Below are 26,210 nucleotides of genomic sequence, written 5' to 3' on the forward strand. Positions count from 1 at the left end.
TCAGCCACTCTGTCTCTTGGTTGGAACATTTAGTTCACTTACATTTAATGTAATTATTGATAAGATATGTACTTACTGCCATTCTGTTAATTGTTTTGGGGTTGTTTTCGTACCTTGTTGTTTTGTTCTCTTCAGTTGTGATTTGATGACTGTATTTACTGTTATGTTTGGATTCCTTTCTCTTTTGTGTATGTGTATCTATTTTAGATTTTTCGTTTGTGGTTACCACGAGTTGTGTATGTGTGTGCATAAATTTATGATCTCTTATGTTTGAACACATTCTAACCACCCTACATTTTTACTCCCCACCACATTTAATGTTTTTGATGTCATATTTTACTTATTTTTGTTTTGTGTATCCCTAACTACTTATTGTGGATATAGATGATCTTTCTACTTTTGTCTTTTAATCTTTCTACTAGCTTTGTAAGTGTTGATCTACTACCTTCACTGTTTTGCCTTTACTGATGAGATTTTTCCTTTCATAATTTTCATTTTCTAGTTGTAGCCTTTTCTACTTAGAGAAGTCCCTTTAACATTTCTTGTAAAGCTGGTTTAGTTGTGCTGAACTCTTTTGGCTTTTGCTTGTCTGTAAAGCTTTCTCTCTCTTTCAAATGTGAATGAGGACCTTGCTCGGTAGAGCATGCTTGGTTGTAGGGGTTTTCTTTTCATCACTTTGAATATATCGTGCCACTCCCTTCCGGCCTGTGATTGTGATATTCCTCCTGTTTGTGGGTCATCAACCCGGGGTGTGGGTCCTGACTATACTGAGTCTGCACCCCTCATACCCATCTTGTTGGATTCCTTCTTTATGTCTTTAGTTGTGGAAAATCTTTTCTGCTAGTCTTTAGGTTGTCTGCATAGATAGTTGCTCTGTAAGTAGTTGTAATTTTGGTGTGTCTGTGGGAGGAGGCAAGTTCAGGCCTGATGGTAGCAGTCCTCATTGCTAAATACTAAAGAAAAAAAGCTTACTTTCTGCAGCTGAGCACCAGCTTGAGTGATGTGGGTCCTGGCTTTGTGGGGAACATCGGTGCGAGGAGTCTGCTCAGCAGCTCTGTGAATGTGTAGTCTCTCAAGTGGAATATGACATAGAAGCCACCCATTCCCATCCAGCAGGGATAGCCTGACACACATGCAGAGGGGCAGTCGTCCCACTTGGTAGTTAGTCTTAAAGATGCACAGTGTCTTGGTGCCCTATTTTCTGTTGCTCTCTGACCTTGCCCCCAGTTCCCTCATTGCAGTGGACAACTAGGCTTTTTCATAGCCCAGCCAGGCCCCTCTGGCCAGCAAAGATGCAGGCCTCTGCCTGCTCCCCCGCATTCATCTTCCCTAGAGTGCTCTGTACGTACAGAATAATCGGATACTTTATTCATCCCCACATCTATTTTTTAAAAGCTTTGATGTTTTATATGTCTAAAGAGAAGACACCACTGTTTCCCTAGCATAATCTTAGGCATAGTACTGCACTGAAGAGTTAGCCACATGCTCTGAGGCTCTTTTGAATTAACAACTCTGCTCTAAAGCTGTTGGCCACGTGGGGGCCTGAGAAACAATGTGGTGGGCCTCAGTGATCCTCTGAGTCTGAGCTCTATCATCTATTAAAAACCTGGATATGATTGGAGAGATAAATGTAGTTGTTTCTTTATTTTAACTGTAAAGAAGAACTAAATGTGGGCCAACATTTTGGTATTAATATTGTCAGTCAATTCCTGTTAAAAGAGGACAGATAACTGGCAGGTAATTCTCCTTTCTGAATAATGAATTTGAATCATTCCTTTGCCTGAAAAAAGTTTCATTGAGTTATTGCCTAATTTGTAGTATTTGTAGATAAATAAACAATCCATGGTTTACATACAATTAAGATTCCTTTAAAAATCCAAAATGTGTCCCAGACTCTGAAATATAAATTTATTGGTGTAAGTAGTTGAGCTGATCTCTTAGACTCCAAAATACTAAAATAATGTTTTGTGCTACATGTGTATGAAAACCTTAGTTTAAGCTTGCTTTGCTGTTGCCAAGAGCACAGCTCTACAGACACAGATCTTTTCAAGATCTCATGTTCCAAGCATTCAAATATTTCCTATTAAACTAAAAAAGGAATCCCCATGAATGGATCAGTCCATGTTTGAGTTTCTAGGTAACATCAGTATGAACTGCCTATATAAAATTGAGAAGCCAAGCACGGATCTTCTTCTTTTTTTAAAATGACTTTTTTTTTTTTTTTTTAATATATTTTTGGCTGTGTTGGGTCTTTGTTGCCGCACACGGGCTTTCTCTAGTTGCAGTGAGTGGCGGCTACTCTTTGTTGCGGTGCGTGGGTTTCTCATTGCGGTGGCTTCTCTTGTGGAGCACGGGCTCTAGGCTTGCAGGCTCAGTAGTTGTGGTGCACAGGCTTAATTGCTCTGCGGCGTGTGGGATCTTCCCAGACCAGGGCTTGAACCCATGTCCCCTGCATTGGCAGGCAGATTCTTAACCACTGCGCCACCAGGGAAGCCCCTTCTTTTCTTCTTGAAAGGAATAAATTCAAGGCTTTGTTCTCTGCAATTCATTCTAATCATAACTATTATATTTGAGAAGTTATAACTTTTTACAATAAAACATATCAATTCTACTTGTTTAACTGTTAAAGAGAAATGTATCACTTTAGCAAAACAAATATAAAAAGTACTGAATCGACAATCAGTAGAGCTAGGTTTTGCTTTAGGCTTTGCCATCCTTTATGACCTTAGGCAAATCATTTAACCTCTGCAGGTTGAGCTCTGATTCTCAGACTTTTCTTGTGGTTTAACAGGATGAGCTTGCAATTAGGTGAAAGGCCCCTAGATGGTGGTGTTGTTCTGAGTTAGGCTTTGTATTTCCCCCCTCTGTAACTACAGTGAAATAAAAAGTAGGTTAGAAAATTATTTCCTATTTAGTTCTAAAAAATTCACTGTTAAGCATTCGTTTAAAATGGCATTCAAAATGGCATTCAAAATGGCACTGAATTATGAATCATATGGTCCATGTACATCTGACATTAATTAAAAAGAATAAACCATTGATTATACCAAATATCCCCTTATAATTAGCCTATATCATCACTATTTCTCTACGTATATTTATCTAAGCTTAAGAAGCTGAACAAAAACTGTAAACAATTATTGTTAAGAGTACTGATATATAACAAACCCTATAGAAAAATACATTTTGTTTTTTTCAAATGCCATTTCTAAAATTTTGATAAATGTACTGATTTTTTTTCATTATGAATGTTTCAGGCTGTATTAAAAACCTGTGATTTCCATAAGCACAAATGACAGCCATATAAGCAAGGGCATCTTTTAAAGAAATCTGCTGTCTTTTAGTGTTCAAAAGGGTAAGAATAATATATTAAATGACTTCTCTAGTTTTAACCCACCAAAGAAAAAGGATTTGGAGATTCTAGTTTGAGGAGGATTGGATGAACAATATGAGGTTTTCACCTAAAATTCCTGAAAGGAACAAGAATACATTTCTATATCTTCACTATGAAATTCACTGAGTATAAAAATCATGTTCAGTCAATATACAGAATAAGAAAGTACCTGTGAAGGGGCTTCCCTGGTGGTGCAGTGGTTAAGAATCTGCCTGCCAATGCAGGGGACACGGGTTTGATCCCTGGTCCAGGAAGATCCCACATGCCGCAGAGCAACTAAGCCCGTGCACCACAACTACTGAGCCTGCGCTCTGGAGCCAACGAGCCACAACTACTGAAGCCCGTGCACCTAGAGCCCGTGCTCTGCAACAAGAGAAGCCACCGCATTGAGAAGCCCGTGCACCACAACGAAGAGTAGCCGCTGCTCGCCGGAACTAGAGAAAGCCCGCGCACAGCAATGAAGACACAACACAGCCAAAAATAAAATAAATAAAATAAATAAATTAAAAAAAAAAGTACCTATGAAAAACCTACACCATGCTACATTTTTACTTCTTGTCAGTTGAGTAGGTAATAAATGGCAAGCAAAAAATGTAGCATGATGGAGTGGAAGATATAAAACTGCAAATTTTGTTTCAATAAAGATTTTTGTCAATAAAGAGGAAAGATATTGGAGCATATTGGATCCAAGATAGTATCGCTATTATGTGAAAGTTATCCATCCATCCATCCAGCCAGCCAGCCAACCAATCAACCAACCAAAAAACCTCTTGAGCCTATATGGTGCAAAGGGCTGGAGATATAAAGATAAGATACCAACTCCATTCTCAAAAACCTCAGTCTAATATGTATGAGAAAAGGACTTTGAAAAGTTCAGTTCGGTTTATTATAGTGTCAAGTAGATTTACAACTATTGCACTTATCATTCTGCTGACAGAGGCCAAAATTTAAAAGGAATATTTTTCTCCAATAAAGCTAGGTTTTCATGATCTTTGATATAAGATGTTAAAATTACACAGGCAAAGAAATATACCTCATGTCCTATCCCAGACACTACCCCCCACTTCTCACTTTCCTGCTGTTGTACAAGCTTGCTGCAAATAGGAATTTAGTTGGGATAATATGCTTTAAGCCATCCATTTCTTATGAAATAACTTGAGTGAAATTTGACCAGTTTTCTTTATATAGTCCTCTTTACCCAAAACACCAAAATATGTAGAACAAACAGCTCCCATATTCCAAAATCAATTTTAACCATATACCGGGAAATGAACTTCAATCAAAGACAGAGTAAATATCTCCTCCCTTACAGAACCCCACGTGGTGTTCACATGATGGTTTCACCACTTACTGCCTAACTTTTCAGACAGTGGAAACAAAAACAGAAGCTAAAAAGTGGCCCAGCATATGAAACTCTTCTCAAAAATAGAAGAAAGTTATGAACATAGTTGGGAAAGTGTTTTACATTTCCAATGAAATTCTATTCCATTGATCTGTTCGGAAGATTGTCTTCGACCTATTTGGCTTTAGCCCATAAACTGTAATTGATTCAGTGTTGCAAGGAACCACTTTTATCTTAAGCCTGGAATGCATAACAATGGATAGCAGGAAAGTGGTTTCTTATTTACTCTAATAACTGTGCAGGGAAGAGCTGGAGAAAAGAGAAAACAACCCCAAAAGTATCAGCCTTCAGATTCTCAAATTATTTTTCGCTCTGATTATATTTGGAAGAATGAGCTGGGGGTTTGGCATTGTTTTCCATCTTAACAGTTGCTCTGTATTCTGAGATATATGTGATTCATAATGTACCACTATAACAAGACATAGTTTTATATATTACTGGGGTAACTCAAAGAAAATGAATTTTTCTTTGGGTACCAGTAATTGTCAAAAGAATGATTGCAGATTCAGAAAATGTGCTTATAATAACCCTGTTATAAAGTATACACAGAGGAAAGAAATTAATTACTGTAGGTATGTGGACGGGTTAGTTGTATTAGCAAGGCATTTCAGGATGGTTTTGGTTCTTTTGACTAAGGTACATCAAATTTCAACCCCTTTCAAACACTGGGACAAAGGGGGAACACTTGCTACCACAGGAGCGTGTGGTGACTGTGAGCTGATTCACCATGTGCTCACAAAGGCTCCCACTAGTCAATGAACTACCCTCTCCTGGAGCAAGGCTTTGCTCCAGTAATAAGGATAATGCGCTCAAGCTGTTAGAATTAATTTGAATATCAATAATGAAATTTAGGTTACCAACCATGGCCTGATAGTTACAGCATGTAGAATAACAAATGTCCTCTTTTAAAACTAAAGTAGAAAATGAGGAAGCACGGTTAATTTACTTGTGCTGATGAACACAGAGGTCCAAGTGCAACTTCTGCTTGTAAGTGTCCTCATGCTGCCCTGTCACCAGACGCTTTCCCCGGGGAAGGGTCTGCCTGCCTTGCTAATCCTGCCTGATGTCCTCCTTGGTAGAAATGTGCTCATGGGTTTCCGTGCGCACGTTTCTACTGTGAATGAAAGCTAACTACAAAATCAGATGTTTTCTGCTTTCCGAAAATTCTAGTATACCATGTACAGCATAGATATTTCTTTCAGTTTAAAAAAATAGTGCAAAAACATATCTGATAGTCAAAGTGATAGTTCAAGTGAGTTCTTGTGCCAAGGAACACAGTCAAGCTTTCACCTTTAGCCGACTTGTAAAAACTGAATGTAGGTTTTGGGAAATATTCCAGATTTTCCCCTCAATTCTCCACTCATCCAGTCATCATCTACAGATTCCAGCTCTGTTATTATGTCTCCAGCCTGTAAGAAGACAGGAATTGAAAATAATTATTAGTTTCTATTGAGGGTAAGCATGGTAAGCAGCCCACCTGGAGAGGCATGTACATCTCCTCTTTATATAACTCACTTATCTTGATTTGCCAAGAGGATTAAACGATGTACCACAAAGATGACCTAACCCTAATGATGCCATTAGCTTGTATGCTCTTTTCCTCAGAGCGCATTCCTTTGCCATTGTCACCCTTGTTGCACTTTTATTTTCCTGGTGGTATTTTGTGCCCCCCAAATTCACCACTCTTAATCTAAAATTCTTCTTTAATAAATAAAAATACCAGCTATCATATATATAAAAATTTTTTCCCCATCTAACAGTTATTTATTGAGTACCCACTATGTGTCAGACACTATTCTGGGCACTATGGATACAGCGAAGAGTAAAGACCTTATTCTAGAGTTGGGAGATGAGTAAGCCAGCAGAGGAGGACAGAAAGTGTGGGCTGCCATCTCATTAGGGCAGCCAGGTGACTAAACTTAAGCAAAGATCTGAAGATGAGAGAGCAAGCCATATGTTTACTGTATGCCTTGTCCTTTTCTATGTACTTCATGGGAATTAGCTCATTTATTTTATTTTTATTTTTTAACAAACTAAGAATAGTGGAAATTAATTCATTTAAACAACAACGCAGTCCTAGAAGTGGGTACTATTATTATCCCCATTTTTGAGAAATATTTTTATAGATTTCCTTATTTTAAAGAAAAGGAAACTGAAGGTCAGATTACGTGACTTGCTCAGTGTCGCATGTCTAGTTAGTGGTAGAGACAGGATTCAAATTTAGTGTGATTCCAGGGCCTGTATTGCTAACTATTAGGCATGAGGTCACCACGTTTTACGGTAGACCTTTTTACTTAGAAAGGTTTTTACTACAATTGCTTTTTCTTAACATCCTGAGCACTCTGTACTCTACATTTATTCTTCCACATAATGGTATTCTCCTCTACCATTTGGTTTATTCCATTCCTCCACGGCCTCAATATCAAATTTGCATTCTTTCCTGTCTTAAAGAGCTTCACCCTGACTCAGCACATGATTTATCCTCATCAGGTTAGTCAAAGGGGTTGTGTATCTTATTCGTGTATGAATTATAATTCCTCAATTTCAAAAATTATGTCTTCATCTGTTATCTCCTGAAACTATTTTGTTCTTTATGGTTTCTAACTGTTGCTTAGAATCTGGCTTTAGGATTCTATAATGGTCGAAGATCTTTATCAGGCTAAATGGATTTATTTGTAGCCCTAGGACATTGCCCTTTGGAAAACTGGTTTGATTTAAGGCCTGTCTTAAGGGAAAATGCTGACTATCCCATGTCATTAATTTACCTTGCTAAAATCTGTAAAAATTCTGGCATTCAACGTTTCTGTTATAAGTAAGTTCCTTCCACTTCCTAAACTATAATATAATCAACTGACTAAAACAAATTTTCTTAGCTCTGGTCCATACATACATACTATGTCAGTTTTCTGAGGGCTAGGACAATTTAAAAAAAGTTTTATTTACTAATATTCTGTGGATATTTAATAACATATTAATGATCAACAACTCTGAAAGTGGTGCAGAATCCCTTAACTAAAAAACTCTAGAACTATCTTGCTTACAGCCAGGCATTTGTAAAATGAAGACAACCTATTTTCTGGATGATACTGTGAATTCTGTTACATTGACATAACCTAAATGAAGGCCAAAATAATATCCAAAAAGTCTGAATCCAGAGTGTTCACTTGCAGTAACATTTTATGTAAAGATAAAAGGAATTAATTTTGAGCCACTGACTCTCAAGATTGAAAAGGACTGGGGCAACAGTTTCCAAACATTTGGATTTTATGGACCAATAAATTAAAAAAAAAAAAAGAAACTGATATAGGGTTACCAATTATAATTTTGCATAAGAAATCTATATCATTTACTAATAATATTTTATAATAGAAATGACATTTTAATATGAAAAAGAAGAAATTCTCAGAATAAAGTAAAACTCCATCACAAAATAGAAAAGTTAGCAACCTTATATATCTAGGCATGCCTCCCCTTCTCCATGGCTCCCCTAAAGCCTGCACATACCCAATATCACGGTTTTCCTCATTTTGTTGTAGACAGGTGAAAACCTTGTTTGGGTACCCACTGTCTTAAGTCTCATCTTGTCCAATCACTCCTGGATACTTTAATTCCTTCTATGGCATCCCTGCCTCTGAGTATCTCTGATGATGGAGAATTTCCCACTGTCTGACACAGGCTCTTCTGACAGCAATCACTTACTAAAGCCACCCTCCTTCCTCTGGCCCAATCCCAAAGTACTACCCTGGGTGCTTTCCTCTGACCATGGTCGAACGGTGGACTGCGGAAACAGGATCATGGAAGTATTCTTTTTACTTTAAAAAAATAAAAGGTACTTCTTTGATGAAGTAAGATTAAGATTAGATTTTAGGCTTCTAAAAAAAAACTTCTGCAAAGTACCTTAACCTTTTGGGATCATTTCCCTAACGTCTAGTCAGTGTCTTTGTGGACAAGACTCCGGTGTCTTATGAGGCACTGCTGCAGAGGCCAGCTGTAGTAGGTGCCACCTGATTTCTCCACTGGTTTCAAAGACATGACAGTAGCAGGCTGCAAGGGCCATGTAGAGGATCATCCTTTACTAGGGCTACCAACGAAACCTCCAACGTTAGTGAGATCACATGTTATAAGGCCAAGGAATAAGGAATTTGGTAGGTGATTGTGGTGCTATAGATATCAATAAGGCTTTCTTTAAATGCCTTGCTGATAATTTACATTTGCCCTGTTCACTTTCTCTAATCTCATCCTTTAGAATGAGGGTCTGAGATCTGTTCATTCTTGACTAATGATCAATACTCCACCCAATGTTCCACCTTTCAGTGGAAGACATTTCAAAATTTATAGCTGCTTAATGCAATTACAAAAAGATACACATTCTGACCTTGAAGGAAAGCTCATCTTCATTCTCCCCATGGAAATCATACAAGGCTTTGGCCTTCCTTCCCTTCAGTGCTAAAGCAGCCATACTTTTAGCCTCAGCTGTGAAGACACCAAAAATTCAAATATATACAAAGACATTGGACTAAAACACAAGTTGAACATTTTAAGAAACCCCCTTGTCATTCCCAGGACATAATACTTTCAATTAACTTTGAATTCACTTAACTTGCAAAAAGATGAAGGATGCTGTCTTAGCAGGAAGAAAATTATACAAAATATATTAATATTTAGGAGACAAAATTAGCCATTATTAATTGAAGGCATTTTTTAATCTCTTTTCCCCATAACTTCAACAAATTATATGAAGAAAGTTTGCATAACTTTATGAATCAACTTGCAAAAGTAGGCAAACAACTTAAATTGAACATGGGCAGAGGGAAACGGAATATGTATCATTTCAAAGGTCTCGCGCTCCCCTTAGAGGGTAAGAGCCTTCCTTGCAGCTGTCGCACCTGGGCAGGGCCGCACGAAGACTGCGGGGAAGATGCCCTCCCTGTCGCGCAGTCTGCCCTTGTACCAGTCGGGGTCCACACGTTCCATGATCAGGATCCGGTCTCCCCTCTTGAAGGACAAGTCGTCGCTGGTCTCCGCTGTGAAACTGTGAAGAGCTTCGCACCATTCTGCAGAAGGACTGTTCTCCTGTCACAAATCAGAAGTTCGGTAAGAAATGTGAGATTTTATTTGAGATTAATTTCTACAAAGCTTAAAAAGTGGTGGAAAAAAAGCTAAGGGGTCATAAGATTTCAAAGCCTGAAGGCCACTTTAAATCACTCAATACCTTATGTCACTATCGAGTTTCAAAAATAAAAGTTTCCAATAACTTTTTTCTTAAAATAGAATTCTAAATGACAGATGTGATAAAATTTGTGACTTTCTGCTTTCAAGGACTATATAATGCTTAAGCAAAAATTTTTTCTAATTATTATCTATGACATTAGTTACACTAAAATTAGATAAAATCTTGCAATATTTGTGTATAGTATTTATGACACTATGAAAACATTCTGGCAAAGCATATAATTTTCAGTGAGGTTCTTCTTTATCTAAATTAGGAAGGATCAGAATGGGCAGTCTGTTAATTCCCAGGTCTCTACATGGTTCAGAGGCTATCAGATTCCATGGCACAGGACTTCATTAGTTCACACTTTTAACTTTATGAGGCGTAGTTAGCTCCAAGGCTGGCAGGACAATCACCCAGATATGGTGGGCTAGTGTGACGGAATGCTCCAACAGGAATGGTTTTACTGCAAACACATCAGAAGAAGGTTCTGCCCTGCGAAGAGGCATCACTGCCAAGTCACGATGGGAGCCCTATGTTCAAGAAGCCCAAGCAGAGAGGCAAGGGTAACACTAAGAGCAAAGGCTTGGAGCCTGCCAGTCAGCTCTGCCACCTCCTAGCTGACACAGGGCAGGAAGCTTCTCTATTCTGAGCCTCAGCTTCATCTTAGAGTTGCTTTGGGGATCAAAGGAGGTAATGCGTGTAGAATGCTTAGCACAGTGCCTGGTACATCTTAAGTTCTCATCAACTGATGGCTTGAAGGAAAAACAAAAAATTAAACAAACAAAAAACCCTAACCCTACCGTCTTGTTCCTGTACTTGGGTAACCAACCCTAAAGAATGGTACTTGTCACTCCCAAGAAATACAGGGAACCATGTGAACATTTCCTTTTGGAGAACTGTAGTCCCTTTCTTTCCTGTTTGACTTTATCAGTGGGGGGAAGATGAAAGAATTGAGAGACACACAGCCTAATTACCACTGACATTTTGACAAACAATGACCCCATCAGGCTCACTCCTCTAAAATATGTCACAAAAAACAATGGAAGTCACCCACATTCCTATTCAGTTTAAACACTTCTGAAGCCATGTTATACAGTGTAAAAATTTTAATCCATTTTTTTTCTCTCTCCCATTATAAAAATAATACAAATGTTCCTAAACATTTGGCAGTTTGGAAATATACGAAGAATGGGAAAAACACCCAACCACCTATAATCTCACTACCTAAGGGCAACTGAATGGTAACAAACACATTTCCTCATAGTCTTTTTATGCTATATATTCAATTTCCCTATAATACATGTTTTCCTCCCATGCCATTTACTTTACAAATCTAGTTTTTAATGGCCTCAGAACATTCTCCCGATAATGATCATATTTAGGTTATTTCCAATTTTTTCTTGTTACAGTAACATCACCATAACCATCTTTGTGACTAAAACCTTGTCTCATTTTTCATCCTTTTCTTAGGGTGAGAAATAAAAACAATGATAACAATAATCTGTACTTTCTCTGTTTTAACATTCACATACTTATAATTACTTATTTACTGTTGAGTTGTATTGAATCTTCATTAACTAGATACGTTAAATGGTATTTTATTGTCTCTTTACAAGGCATTTCTTTGATTACTATAAGGTTAAATACTTTTTTAATATCAGCCACTTATAGTATCTCTTTCATGAATATTCTAATAATATCTCTTTCCTTGTTTTTTATCAGGCTTTGCATGTCTTTCTAATTCATTTGTACGAGCTCTATATGCAATAAAGATATTAATCATCTATTTACTTCAAATATTTGCTACATGAATTAAAAAATGACTTACAGGGCTTCCCTGGTGGCGCAGTGGTTAAGAGTCCGCCTGCCAATGCAGGGGACACGAGTTCAAGCCCTGGTCTGGGAAGATCCCACATGCTGCAGAGCAACTAGGCCCGTGGGCCACAACTACTGAGCCTGCACTCTAGAGCCCGCGAGCCACAACTACTAAGCCCGCGTGCCTAGAGCCCATGCTCCACAACAAGAGAAGCCACCACAATGAGAAGCCCACACACTGCAACGAAGAGTAGCCCCCGCTCTCTGCAACTAGAGAAAGCCCGCACACAGCAACAAAGACACAACGCAGCCAAAAATAAATAAATAAATAAATTTAAAAAAAAAACAAAAAATGATTTATAACATTTTCTTTTGATAATTATGATTTTAATAGTCCTCCCAGAGATAAAACTTGGCTTTCACTACATTCATCTATTCAAGCAGCCTACCTGATAATTTGCACCAGAATCTTCTTTTTTGGTTTTCGGTGGTACCTTTGTGCCTGTATTTTAAAAAAATGTCAAAACTTCAGATGTAAAGACCATATAGTATTGGAGAAAAACTGTGGGGGGAGAGTGAAAAGTCTGGGATTCCAGATCAGTCTCTTCATGTACTGGCTACGTAACTTTGCCCGGCACTACCCTCTCCGGATTTGTTTCCTTTACTGTAAGGTGAAGGAGGATACACATTAATTACACTCTATAGGCCATTTCTGTTTGAAACTCAGTGATTTTTTTTCCTGCCATTTCTAATATGAAGCCACCACTAATTACCTAAAACACCAAAACCAGCTCTTTGAGAGACTGCCACAACAATGACTATCCCAATAATGATGTTTACCATTTAAAAATCATTTTTCCTTCTACCTTAAAAAATATGGCAATATGGATTATTATGCAACTTAAGAATTAACCTATTATCTGGTTTATTTGAATTAGGATAGGACATAATAAAAAACCATATTCTCTGAACTCACTTAAAACATTTGTACCAGAGGTGGGATGATCCTCAATGAGCTCCACAAAGTTAAGGGGGAAGATCCCAGATCTCTCTCGAAGTTCTCCTCTTGCCCACTCGTCATTCACATACTCTTTAAGAATAATAATTTCTCCCTCTGAGAAACTTAACTCATCCTTCTGGTCTCCAATATACTCAAATCGAGCAACACATCTTGGGCCTCTGAAGAAAGAAAATCACATTTGTGGGTTAAACTAGAGAGTACTAACTTTCAAAATGCCTTAAAACCTTCATTTAGTCTTTCAATAAATATTTATTCTGTGTTTACTTTGGAACAAGGTATACTAGGCATAGTTTAAAATTTTCCATGAAAAAGAATAAGCTATATTTCTAAATGATAGTCCTTACTTTTTTAGATATGAACCTATTCACTCAGAAAGGCTAAAGTCAAGGTCACAAGTACAGGCAGAATCCCAGATAAGCAGCTGGTGGTTGGTTAATGTTGCACGTCTTTTGATCACCTTTTCTTCATGACAGAATCTCCCCAGTCTCCTTGTCTTTGTATCCTTGGGCTACAGTAATCCAGGGCCAAGTCTGAACCCTCTCAGTCATAAATGCACTGAGTTTAGGAGTGTTAACCCTGAGAATCTCAGGGCAAGACATCAAACTTCCATGGCAGAAATGCAATGGGCACCAGCTGGGCAGGGTAGATGCTCAATGTATGCTGAATCAGTGAGCTGTGTATATAGATGAATGGCCTTCAAAACTAGAAGGTTCGAAGAAAACAGAAACTCGGCTTATTATCTTATAACATTTAATCTCATATCTTACACTGTTGTTTTAAAAATGATTTTTGTATCTCCTTTAAAAAGGCTTCATTTCTGAGAATTAGAACGATCCTTAAATGATCTACAATTTTGACTGAAAATAAGATAAAAACAGAGATGAAATTGTGTCCCTAGAAGACATGACTGAATCCCAAACCTTTGATTTGAGGCTTTGGAAAGGAAGTTTCAACAGCTATGACTAAGGAGATGCAATTGTCTGAAGAGAAAATGTGGGTACTCGCTCCAACCAAAGTCTGATTTAAGTCAGGTCAATGGATCAACAGCCATGAAAGTCCACTTTAAATTCAACCTGCTGACACAGAAAAACTGAACCTGAAATAGAATTAAACTATTGTGGCATCAGAAGTTTTCTTATTTGTGATAACCTTTGCATTTATTTTCTGAAGTCCTCAGGGAGCATATCTTCTTATGTCTGACCTATTCAAAGACAGGTTTACAGTCTTCAGCAGGTACTGAATTCTATTAATTTGCTCATTTAACTGGAATATAAAGTTGCATTGTGGCAATGTTTTAAATCACAAAGGAGTTACAGTGATGCAGAAAAGGGTACATAAATTCACGGATAGGTCTTCAAACATAAAGAAGACCCCCCCCCCCAAATTAACCCTTCCTTTACTTTCTTCTAGTTCCTCTCAAAAACAAAACAATACAAAATGCCTAGCAGTTTTTGTAGGGTTTATATTTCTGTTAGGTTTACTTTTTTGTTCATTAAAAAAAAAAATTTATTTATTTTGCTGCACCGGGTCTTAGTCGTGGCACGTGGGATCTTCGTTGCAGCATGTGGAATCTTTAGTTTCGGCATGCGGGGGTCTTTTAGTTGCGGCATGCGAGATCTTTTAGTTGCAGCATGCGGGATCTTTTAGTTGCGGCATGCGGACTCTTAGTTGCGGAACGTGGGATCTAGTTCCCTGACCAGGGATTGAACCCGAGCCCCCTGCACTGGAAGCACGGAGTCTTAGCTACTGGACCACGAGGGAAGTCCCTCTATCAGGTTTAAATATTTTCTGTTGTTGCAGGAAGTGGGGGGACCCCTGCCAGGGCTTGAGAGTGGGCTCTCGTCTAACATTCGGAAATGAATTGTCCGAGGAGACACACGTACTGACAAAGCAAAAGACTTTATTGGGAAGGGGTGCCTGGGTGGAGAGCAGCAGGGTAAGAGACCCCAGGAGAACTGCTCTGCCACGTGGCTCGCAGTCTCAGGTTTTATGGTAATGGGGTTAGTTTCCGGGTTGTCTCTGCCCAGTCATCTTGGTTGGCCCATATTTAGTCTGACTCAGGGTCCTTCCTGGTGGTGCGCGCATCTCTCAGCCAAGATGGATTCCAGTGCGAAGGATTCTGGGACTTTGGTAGGACAATATTATGGGCTGGCGTCTCCTCCCTCTTTTCGGCCCCTCCTGAGTTCTCCTGGTTAGCAGCAAGTTCCTTATCGGGACCTCCTGTTGTGAGACAACTCGTGCAAGTGGTTATCATCGTGCCTAGCCAAGGTGGGCGATTTCGGTCAATGGTTCCCTAACACTGTGACAAAAATATTTGAACCTTCTAGAAATCTGTTGGTAGATAAACAGCAGAAGGCCAGCACAAAATGCCCTGGATGGTGAAACCTCTCTGCTCGGGTGAGGCCAGGCTGTGGGATGCACTGGGATAGACTGTTTGTGCCTGTCTATGTGGCCTGTTTTGATATGGAGAGTTGCTTCTATCAGCATGTTGCAATTTCACCAGAATTTTTAAACAAGTAGTGTTCCTCATAATTAAAAAGACACATTGAGAATCTGAATAATCATACATCTGAAGTGTTTAAGCTTATTAATTCTGTATGACATAAATGCTCACATCCTTTGTATTTTGTTCAAAACAACACAAGTAAAACTTACTTAACACAATGAGATGCGACGGATTCCCTTTTCCCATTTCCTCCTGGAACATCAGTCTAGTAAAGACAAAAATCAAGACAACAGCTGTATTCTTTCAGATTTTAATAAAATAAATTTAAGCTAAGTAATTAGCAAATTCATGACTGAAGTTAACCAGTTTAGCTAGGTGTTAAACCGACGAAATGTACCACAGGTGCTACAAAGGTATGAAATCCAGAATTTGGGTTTTTAAAAAAATGCGTAACTTGTGATGTAGCCTTCCTTGAATAACCAATCCTCTTATTTGCTGGAATAAGCACATTAATGTCGTTCTACCCCTGACTGAGTATTCTCTACCCCTTATCCCCTAAGTTGAAAACTTCAGGTGAGGAGGGCTTAGGATAGAAACGAGGCATCAGGCACTACGTAGACACCTATTCAAACTGTTGGTAGAATTCTGCAATACTTTCATGACCCTAAAATAAAATCTTTTAGTCAAACTTGTGGATTCTCTCCATTTGCATAACTCTGGAACACTTTTTCCTCTTCAACGTGAGTAGGGAAGGAAGAGAGGACTCAGTACTCAGTGAGCATCTACTAAGAGGCGAGCACTTTATATAATACCTCATCTACAAGTCTCCAGAGAGCTGGGTTGTGATGAAATATTTGACCATAATGCACTATAGGTCTGAAAACTACTTAAGGCTTTGAGGCTTACATTAAATAGATCAGTGCCTTTCTTAATGAATTTCAAAAGTTCGAAGTCTTAAAACAATTTTTTAAACTTGTAGGCTTAGAAATAACACTTACACCAATAATCTGGCAAATTCAGTGTGATTGATTTCAGTGTGGTAATTGTGCTTTTTAAAGTACTGCTACATTGGGCAGAAGAAAAATGAGGAAGAGTGCTAAAACTAACATTACTCTTTAATATTAATTTAGAGAATGTGGTTGGATTTCTCCAAAGAATCAAGGTATTTATATACCAGACAATTTTTAAGACCCACATTTCGTAATTCAAGAGACTCAACCTCATTCATACTTGAAAAATACAGGCTTTCTGTTATATTTGTTTGCTAAGTTTCTGATGTAATGGAAAATCATTTTCTTCCCCCCACCCCGCCAAGCAGTTAATGCTCAACTATTTAAGCCAGGTTTATTGATATGTTCCAGTATCAATAAGTTATATTAGAGACTGAGTCATTCTCTTCCTACTGATATAAATGTTCGAGTGGCAGTCTGATTTCATCCCCATGTTTCTCAGCCACCCGGGCTTAGCACTCAGGGCTCTACTTACACAAGTTAGGCTTTGAGGGTGTATAAAATTCGGACACTTTAATATAATGTTTCCCAGTCAGATTTGGAATTATTATGTGAAAAATCATTAATGGACCATTACCTCCAATGAAAGTTCTTTGGTATTCCCAAATCTATTTTTTTAAAGGTTGAAATAAATGGGAATGGAAAGGATGAAAGAAACCAATAACGAAATGTACTCCAAAGAAAAGGAGAAGTGGTACCATAACCTCAGAGAACAAACATTCCTTCAGGACAATCCAGTATCATTTAATTCTTGTTTGCTGAATGTTGCAAAGAATTAACATATACCCTCAAGTGCTTATCAACCCTCCAAGAATAGCTGATTCACCAGTGGACCTGTAGTTTTTCACCTTAGGATTTCAGATAGCATTTAAGCCTTAAGTTCTAGTACTCCATAACATATTAATAATTAACTAGTATCTAATTGAACAAACCTTTATTTCTGAATTTTTCAAACACCAAATGAATTAACGGAAGAGAGAGAACCAGAACCCAAGAATCTAGGCTTCTGGTTATTTTTTTTCTAAACTGTAAATTACACAGAATTCACTGAATATATGACCAACTTAAACAAGCACAATCTACTTACAATCACTTTGACGTAGGTGGCAGGAAATACACCAGTCTGGTTTCTACATTTCCCCCTGTACCAATCTGTATCTATTTTTTCCAGAAGATAAACAATTTCTCCTGAAGTGAGGTTCAAATCATCAACTTGCTCTGTAACATAAAATAATTATGTATGATGAATTACCCTGCTTGCAGATCCGATTAAAGTAGCATTTAGTTCTGTCCACCGAGGCAGTATGTTCTACTGATTCTGAGAACAGGTTATACTAATCAAATTGACTTTAAAAATATATTATTTTTTCCTGGATATCGTTGTTATGAGCTTCCTCTTTTAAGATCAAATTAGATATATTTACCAGGCACTGACTGATAGGAAATGGTTAAAACACACACACACACACACACACACACAAAACACTGTGCTGGCCAAGGATTCTTCCTATGTCAATATAAACCCTCTGCTGAATACATATTTTAACAATGAAAAGAGTTTTACAGACATGGTATAATATTCATATTATTCTCAACCATGCTTAAAAATCATTTCAATCTCAAAATATTAACTAAGGGAGTCCTACGGCTCTTCTGCAAATAAATTTACTCACAGTGAAATAAAAATCAGTCTACCAAGTGGATAAAGAAAAGGTTATAAATAAATCAGGAATTTATTTTATTTGTAGCCTTGGATATAAAAGATACTTAAAAATTGATTACAAAAATTTATATTATTTATTTATTTATATTTATTTATTTATTTTTGGCTGTGCTGGGTCTTCGTTGCTGCACGCGGGCTTTCTCTAGTTGTGGCCGGAGGGGCTACTCTTTGTTGCAGTGCACAGGCTCTAGGCGCATGGGCTTCAGTAGTTGCAGCATGCGGGCTCAGTAGTTGTGGCACATGGGCCCTAGAGCGCCCATGGACTTCAGTAGTTGTGGTGCATGGGCTCAGCAGTTGTGGCTCGCGGGCTGTAGAGCGCAGGCTCAGTAGTTGTGGCACATGGGCTTAGTTGCTCCGCGGCATGTGGGATCATCCCAGACCAGGGATCGAACCTGTGTCCCCTGCATTGGCATGCGGATTCTTTTTTTTTTTTAATAATCTTTTTTCAATTTTTTTAAAAAAAATAATTAATTTATTTATGGCTGTGTTGGGTCTTCGTTTCCGTGTGAGGGCTTTCTCTAGTTGTGGCAAGCGGGGGCCACTCTTCATCGCGGAGCGCGGGCCTCACTATCGAGGCCTCTCTTGTTGCGGGGCACAGGCTCCAGACGCGCAGGCTCAGTAGTTGTGGCTCATGGGCCTAGTTGCTACGCGGCATGTGGGATCTTCCCAGACCAGGGCTCGAACCCGTGTCCCCTGCATTGGCAGGCGGATTCTTAACCACTGCGCCACCAGGGAGGTCCCTATTTTTAATTTTCATACTCATTTCGTAAGTAATAGCTGAGCTATGTGTATTGGTTTTACAACCCTTAGGAGAAAAGAACTACACTTATTAAATTCAAATTAATTTCACTACAACTGGTATTTGGTACCCCATTTTGAAAGAGTTAAAAATTTGCAACTGGTAGGCAATTTGCTATTTGTTCATTTGTAAGGGAAACACTCCTCCTCTCTCTCTCACAGGGAGTTTCAAAGGCAAAGCTATTACAGCCAAGCTTTCTGGAATGCCTGGGTACAGCTGATTCTTCCTGAAGGTGGGGTGATGGATGAGATGACCTCTCCAGTCCAGGGCTCTGCTGGTGCAGAAAATGAGAAGGATGTCCTTGAGAGGTTAACCTGGGGAGGATGCCTGATCCCAGATCCTAAGGTTCTACCACTTTATTACTTATGTCCTTACCTGCCGGAAAATCATGAAGAACGACAGCATGAGGGGCACCACTGTCAACAGGCTTCTGAGCGTGGCTTGGATCCTGAGGGGGAAAACAGGGCGGTGAATGGAGTGTGCAGGATGGACGCTGGATTTATTATTCACTCTGAGACCATTTTATTTTTCCTCATTAGGGTCCTCTTGACACAATTACATTATGAGTACAAGACGCAAACCACACAGTTGAGCCAGACAAGGGAATCATTACCAAGTTGAAAAGGCATGTGTCCTTGCCAGAGGAAAACAGAAATAACTCTCAATTATAATATCCCTCAGCATTTTTTAAAGCAAGAGAGTAAAACAAAAGGAAATTACTTAACATTTTTTTTTTTTTAAAGCAGTACCTATTCTATCCTGAAGTAGTGGTTTTTGACCTCTTTACCTTTCAAGGGTCACTTTTCCCATACACTGTGATCAGGACTAAACCTTAAGAACAGAGCCTTAAAAGCAGTCTCTTCATTAAGATGGGAAAAGAAGGAAGTTCTGCAATTTATGCTCTTGTCTTTTGTAATGAAAAGAGCTAATGACTTCCACAAAAGTATAATTCACAAAAAGTAAAATCCATTTCATTTATTACCACTTAACTGAATGCTTTCTCTAATTTGAAAGCCAATGCTACCTCCCATGCCTGGCCTGGATTTCCTATTTAATCTGAATGGTTTATTCACCAGTAATTCTAAGTAAATTAGCAAAGAGAATTCAATATTCTCTACCCATCTAACCAACTGCTTAGACTGGCCAGAGGAGAAGCTGAATTTGAAGAGTGACCATTTCTTATTGACAGGCAGCTGTTAATCTTAGTTTCTTTATATGAAGAGACAGGCTTATCCACATCATCACCAAATCTGACTGAAGGATATTATTTGAAATTATAACTTAAAATTCTTCAATACTGGCAAACCTGTGGAATAAATGAAGGCAAATTTTTGTGCCCTTTCTTTTCTCTTCCCTCCTTCAATGGCTCCTGTCCCCTCAGGGCTCGCCCCTCCCCTGGCCACGACGCTCAGCAGGGATCGAGGTCCACTCCTTCCACTTCTGCCCTGCAGCACCTTTGCTCGACTCTTTTCTGAATCAGTCAAAACGCACCTGCATAGGCACGCTGCCTTCTCTCATGTCAGCTGAATGGTAATAGAGGAATAGCTAATGGCAGCTCAGTGTATTAGTTTACCAAAGCAACACTGACATTTTCGTAGAGGATGCTCAGTGCTTTTCCCTAAATACATGGGCATGATGGGAATTTCAGGGATTGTGGAAAGGAACTGTGAGATATTTTAAGCCTAGAGGGTTTTAAAAATTATTATTTACACAATTTATTACATGTGTGTATGTGTGGTTTTCATTTTTTTCTGATTTACATCTGTGGAAAAAGGAATGACTGCTCACTAAGTGGTGTTAGGCTAGATGGCTTTCCATCTGCTGGAAAAAGTAAAGTCAGAGGCCTACCCCACACCAAACACAAACATGAACCTCCAGATGGACCAAGATCTAAACACAAGCCTGAGAAGGTAGAAGAGGTGGGATGGTAACCTGGGCCTCTCAGTTTCCCTTCTCTGCCTTCCATGCATGGCCACCCCTGGAATGCTGCTCATCACCTTGGCCTGGCAGATGAAGGGCGAGAGGCACAGGTGAACAGGATTGGCCACAAGGGTCTGTACAACTCAGACCATACCATTAGGGTGGGTATCTGGGAGGAAAATCCAACATATTTCAAAGCTCTTTCTAGTATGACAGTATGACTATAATGGTTAATACTAATGAGTAATAAGAACAGCTAATATCAGGACCTGGCGGTCCAGTGGTTAGGGCTCCGCACTTCCACTGCAGTGGGCACGGGTTCTATCCCTGGTCGGGGAACTAAGATCTCATATGCCGTGCAGTGCCGCCAAAAAAAAAAAAAAAAAAGCTGATATTCACTGTTCACCCACTATGCACTACTCACTGTGTTAAACACCTTATATGCATTAATTAGCTCATTTAATTTTTTAAGCACCTTTGAGATATAATTCATATACCACAAAATTCACCCATTTAAAGTGTACCTAGGTTTAGTATATTCACAGAATTGTGTGACCATCACCACAATCTAACTTTAGAACATTTTTATCACTCCCTCAAGAAGCCTCCCACCCATTAGCAGTCTCTCCCCACTCACCCTCCCCCCAGCCCTGGGCAACCACTAATCTACCTTCTGGATTTACCTATTCTGGACTTAATATAAATGGAATCATAACGATAAATCAATTGTATAATCAACTCTGTGAGGAATTATCATACCTACTTCACATATTTAAAAAATGAAGTTCAGGGAGGTCAGATCACCGCCTCAGGTGGTGGGAGGGGAACTGAAACCCGCGTCTGTGCTGAGAACCAAGTGAGGTGACAGTCCCCCGCCTCCCAGCTCTGACAGCCCAACCTCAACCGATAATGTGCAGTGCCTTCTGCTGACTAAGGTAGGGGAAAGCATAACACATTTTTAGAAATATTTACCTTAAAACTAGGCTTTCAAATAGGTTTTATTTTTCTAAAAAAAATGTCATGTTAGCTGTGACCCAGAGCCTAAGAGAGGCTCCACTTTAGTGTTACCAGCTGTTGGCCCTCGGCAGCCACCTCTCTGCCAGTCTATGGCACAAGCATGAATAAGATAATGTTTCAACCGGACAAAACTGTGGGCTTCTATAAAAGAACAACGTAATTTTTTCAGCTTCTATTTTCATCAAGGAGAGCTTTTTGACAGTACAGCTCCCATGGTTACCCATCAGTGTGCTCTGAGAGAGGAAGAAGAGCGGTGACAGATGTTAATGCTGCATCAAAACAGAGCGAAAATGAGTTAACAGAAGAACCTTCCCCGTGTGGACCAAAGTCAGAAATCTCAGTATCCCAGCTGCAACTAGCGTAAGACATAGCTTCCCTGCTCTCTGAAATTCAAATTTTTAGTTTCTTAGCAAACATCAAATGATAAGCTGCCTTCTAAGAAGAAAGAATTGGACGAGATTATGAAAACTAGGCTGAATGACAAACCAAGTACTTTACTTGGTTTAAATGACAGATGGGTCTCATTTTTCATATTTGCTACATTACCTAATAGTGAAAATTTAACTGGATACTTTAAGAAGCTCTTTTAAAAACATAACTCTATAAACTGTCCAAAGGCATTTTTCTTGCTGAACAAACGACCTTCAATAATCATTATATTGGCGCTCCCGCCGCTCGGGGATGGGTGTGTGGGGCGGGAAGATGGGAGCGGTGATGGAGGATGGGGGCGGGGAGGGCGAAGTCTCGGATTCCCGGGCGAGATCTGGGGTCCTGCAGCAGGCTGGGTGTGGAGAGGCTTCCAGGGGAGGCGCGGGGTCGGGCCGCCTCGGGCTGGGGTGTGAGGGGACCAGGAGGGGCCGAGTTGGGCGGGGGGTGGCAATCCTCGGAGGTTCCAGTTTGCCAAAGGGCGCAGTTTGACGTTTGGCGTGTGGAAGCCTTGGGAAGCGGCCCCGCGCCGCGGGTCGGGGTTTGGGTAAATGGTAACGGGGCGGTGTGGGGGTGTGTGTGTGTGTGTGCGCGTGCGCGGGTGTGTGCAGAGACCTTCTTCTTCCCCCTTGGAGAAACTTCAGCGACGGAAGAGTAGATAAGCTTTGGGTGAACGAGACGAAGGAGTAGATGAACTTTGAGATGCCCTGGACGGGAAGAACAGGTAAGCTTTGGGGTGCAGTTTGGTGGGGGTTGAATTTAGAGGAAGGTCTCTTAGAAGGTCAAGGCCCTGACCTCGGAATAGGGTTTGGGCGAACTGGGGAGCTGGTTAAAGACCTAGATCTTAGGTTACAAAAAATTAGGACTTGGGATTTGGTGATGGGAAGGGGTACGTGGGGCAGGTCTGGGACAACTGGGCGTCAGAGCAGTCCGTGTCCCAGGGCGGGGCTCGGGTATGCGGGCAGAGGTATGAGGACTGTGGGAGAGTTGGGGTGGGGTGGCGTCAGGAGCCCCCTGAAGTTCGGAGGGCTCCTGGCGGGTGAGCCAGCCCCTCACGGGTTCTTTGTGCCTCCCCAGCTCGGTAGTGCAGCGGGCAAGGCAGGTGCCATGGCCCTGACAGTGGGTGATGAGGTGACCATCCTTTTCGCGGTGCGTGCCTGCCTTCCGGTGCTGGCTCTCGCCTGGGCCTCAACACACACTGCCGAGGGCACTGATCCACTGCCCCAGCCGTCAGGGACCCCAACACCGACACAGCCCAGAGAAGCCATGGCGGTCACTGACGGCATCAGAGGGGAGGCCCCAGGAGCCGAGACCCCCAGCCTGAGACACAGTCAGGCTGCACAGCCAGAGCCTGGCGTGGGGCTCCCAGCAACGCCGCCGCCTCCAGACCCCTCCAGGAGCCCCCAGTACTACGGCTGAAATTCCTCAACGATTCAGAGCAGATGGGCAGGGCCTGGCCCCATGACACCATTGGCTCCCTGAAAAGGACCCAATTTCCTGGCCGGGAACAGCACGTGCGACTCATCTACCAAGGGCAACTGTTAGGAGACGACACCCAGACCCTGGGCAGCCTTCACCTCCCTCCTAACTGCCTTCTCCATTGCCATGTGCCCACTCGGGAGGGTCCCCCACACCCACCCTGCCCACCGGGGTCAGAGCCAGGCCCCTCCGGGCTGGCAGTAGGCAGCCTGCTCCTGCCCCTGCTGCTCTGGGACTGCCAGATCCAGTACCGGCCCTTCTTTCCCCTGACCGCCACTCTGGGGCTGGCCGGCTTCACCCTGCTCCCCAGTCTCCTGGCCTTTGCCATGTTCCGCCCGTAGTGCCTCCACGGGCTCTTGGCAGTGTTGCTGGCCCCTCCGGACCTTGCTCCCCATGACACGGTGGGAGCTGCTGTCTGCCTAGGCCTGCCTCTCCGACCTGCCTCTTCCCACTACCCTGGATCCCAGCCCTGTGCTGCAGAGCACTCCAGGGGCCAGTGGAGGCCCCTCCCTGTGACCTTCATGGCTCTGGGCCATCCCCCGGGGCAGCTGGCCCTCAGCACCCACTAACAGTCAGCTCCTCTGGGTCAGACAGCTGTTGTTGCTGCCCTGGCGCTGGGCAGAGCCGGGCCACGCCCCTGGGCCCTTCTTAGTGTTCTGCCTGACAATCCAGCCACTCTAGTCCCTGACAGCTCCTTGGGCTGATTTAGGGACTCAAGGACTGTGAGGGGCTGGAGAAGGGGAGCTGGGAAGGGTGGAGGGGGTTCTCTGGAACATGTGCAGATTAAATAACTGTGAAGTTTAAAAAAGAAAAAAATCATTGTATTCTCCCAGGCTCGACAAATTTGTTAGGCCTAAATTGTGACTTCAGGTTGTTGGAACATCTCATTTCATTATTTTTATGGGCTATAAGCAGAGAAATGAGGTTTATATTAAGCTTAAATCTTAAAGGGAAGTATTTTTTAATGTCAGGCTTAGTATTTATAGGGCCGCCTTTAAAATAGTTATCCATTCTGTTAGAAAACTAATCTCTAGTACTTTGGTAAACATGTTTACATTATTTCAAAAATAAACAGCTCTCACGGTTGAAAATTAATGACTGAGTGTCCTGGTTGCAGTAAGTCAGCACGATGCGAGGAAGGCAAAACACATGGTAGTCACTGTATCAAAGTGATCAGTATGGCAGTGGCAAGTCTCTTAGAAGTAATTTATTCTTAAAATGGAATAAAACGCTACTGTAATTTTTACTCTGGTTAAAATAAACGTGCTAATAAAAACCTGAGAATGAGCTATAATTAATAGTTCTATGAAATGTGCTGCCATGTGTGATATGAAGGCGGTACAATATTAATTCCTCACGTTCGGCCTGCTTCTGAGATGTTCATCAAGTGGGGTGATGATCTTCATGTGAGACAGGTGAACTCTGCCAGCGTCGGCTCCCTTACGGCACTCCAAGTAATTACCTTCCGCCTGCTTCAGTATCACAAGGACGTCCCCACGCTGGAAGGTACGATATCACTCTCTGAAGCAATTATTATTTAATAAAACATTATTACTTTTCCCACATTTTAATCTTTGGAGCCTAAAGCATTTAATAACGTGTAAAACAGTAACAGAGGCCGGAGATTTTTTTTTTACATTAGTCAGTAAAGAAAGAGCTCTACTTTACCTTACAAGAAAGTTCTCCAGGGTTTTGCGGGACAATGTCTTCATTGGCAATTCCGTGAGGCACAGACAGCTTAAACATAAACCAATAAAAGGATTATTCACAATCAAATAACCTCGTCCTAAGCGGCTGATCATGTGGGGATTTGGCACGTGCGCCTGCAGTATAACCTCCAGCAGTTAAGGTCTTCACTCGGCTTCCTCAAGCTCGGGATCTAGTTGGTGGGGCTGCCACTTCTCAGGATGCTCAGAGACCTCGAGGGCCTGGAGCTGAGCCCACAGGACCTCGGCAGCTGAAGGTGGCCTAAAGTTCCCTTAACAACCACATCCAGGAAGGTCTGCTCTACAGGACAAGGTCCACCAAGTCCCCAGGACGTCGGAAGGGTAAATACTCAGCACCTGACCTCACGGCCTTTAGTTCAGGGGCGGCTGATAGGGGACTGGTGCCTCCCCTGCGGGGCTGGACTGGCCGCTTCCATCCGCCTTCAATCTCATCTGCTCCTGCAGTCGCTCTGGTACAAGCATCTACTTAAACCCATCTCCCTGCCTGACCTCAGTCATTCCTGGTCCACTCAGCCCTGTCTGATCTTAGAATGGCTTTTACTCTGGCCAGAGAACTGTTTCCCGCCTTGGTAAATTCTGGCTGATGAGCGCGGGTCAGAGGGCCTGTGCAATATAAAAGGCGTACCCAGGACGTGGGATCACACAAGCTCGCTTCCAACAAGGAAAGGGAGGCTGCACTTAGGAGCAAAGATGTAGAGTACGAGGGTGTGGCCCTGGGAGGCTGGGGCGGGTCGTGCTGCCCCCCAGCATCTCTGCCAGAGCACCAGGGCGCCCAAGGCACCCAGGTTACCCTGGTTAGCAATTTAATGGTGGGGC

The 26,210-nt window shown here is 41.3% G+C and overlaps 1 protein-coding gene and 1 pseudogene across 12 annotated transcripts in view; one reads left to right on the forward strand and one right to left on the reverse strand.

Annotated features, from left to right (window-relative positions):
- Positions 1–4,257: 4,257 nt before the first annotated feature.
- SH3D19 (SH3 domain containing 19) overlaps positions 4,258–26,210 on the reverse strand; it is a 179,475-nt gene continuing 157,522 nt past the window's right edge. For 8 of the 12 annotated variants that reach the window (XM_068542612.1, XM_068542611.1, XM_068542618.1 and 5 more), the window contains 10 exons: positions 25,336–25,404; positions 25,026–25,166; positions 19,201–19,273; positions 17,391–17,521; positions 15,503–15,558; positions 12,803–13,005; positions 12,276–12,328; positions 9,683–9,869; positions 9,172–9,269; positions 4,258–6,205 (listed from right to left, as the gene is read on the reverse strand). In XM_068542612.1, coding sequence (XP_068398713.1) covers positions 6,089–6,205; positions 9,172–9,269; positions 9,683–9,869; positions 12,276–12,328; positions 12,803–13,005; positions 15,503–15,558; positions 17,391–17,521; positions 19,201–19,273; positions 25,026–25,166; positions 25,336–25,404 — 1,128 coding nt within the window. In that variant the 3' untranslated portion in view covers positions 4,258–6,088. Of the gene's footprint in view, positions 6,206–9,171; positions 9,270–9,682; positions 9,870–12,275; positions 12,329–12,802; positions 13,006–13,208; positions 13,550–14,727; positions 15,068–15,502; positions 15,559–17,390; positions 17,522–19,200; positions 19,274–25,025; positions 25,167–25,335; positions 25,405–26,210 lie in introns of those variants that run through there. The other 4 variants (XM_068542613.1, XM_068542615.1, XM_068542620.1 and 1 more) reach the window with 4 other exon arrangements.
- On the forward strand, positions 23,296–24,008 carry LOC137764043 (transmembrane and ubiquitin-like domain-containing protein 1 pseudogene; annotated as a pseudogene).

This window comes from Eschrichtius robustus, chromosome 4 (genome assembly GCF_028021215.1).
Source record: "Eschrichtius robustus isolate mEscRob2 chromosome 4, mEscRob2.pri, whole genome shotgun sequence".
Lineage (NCBI taxonomy): Eukaryota > Metazoa > Chordata > Mammalia > Artiodactyla > Eschrichtiidae > Eschrichtius > Eschrichtius robustus.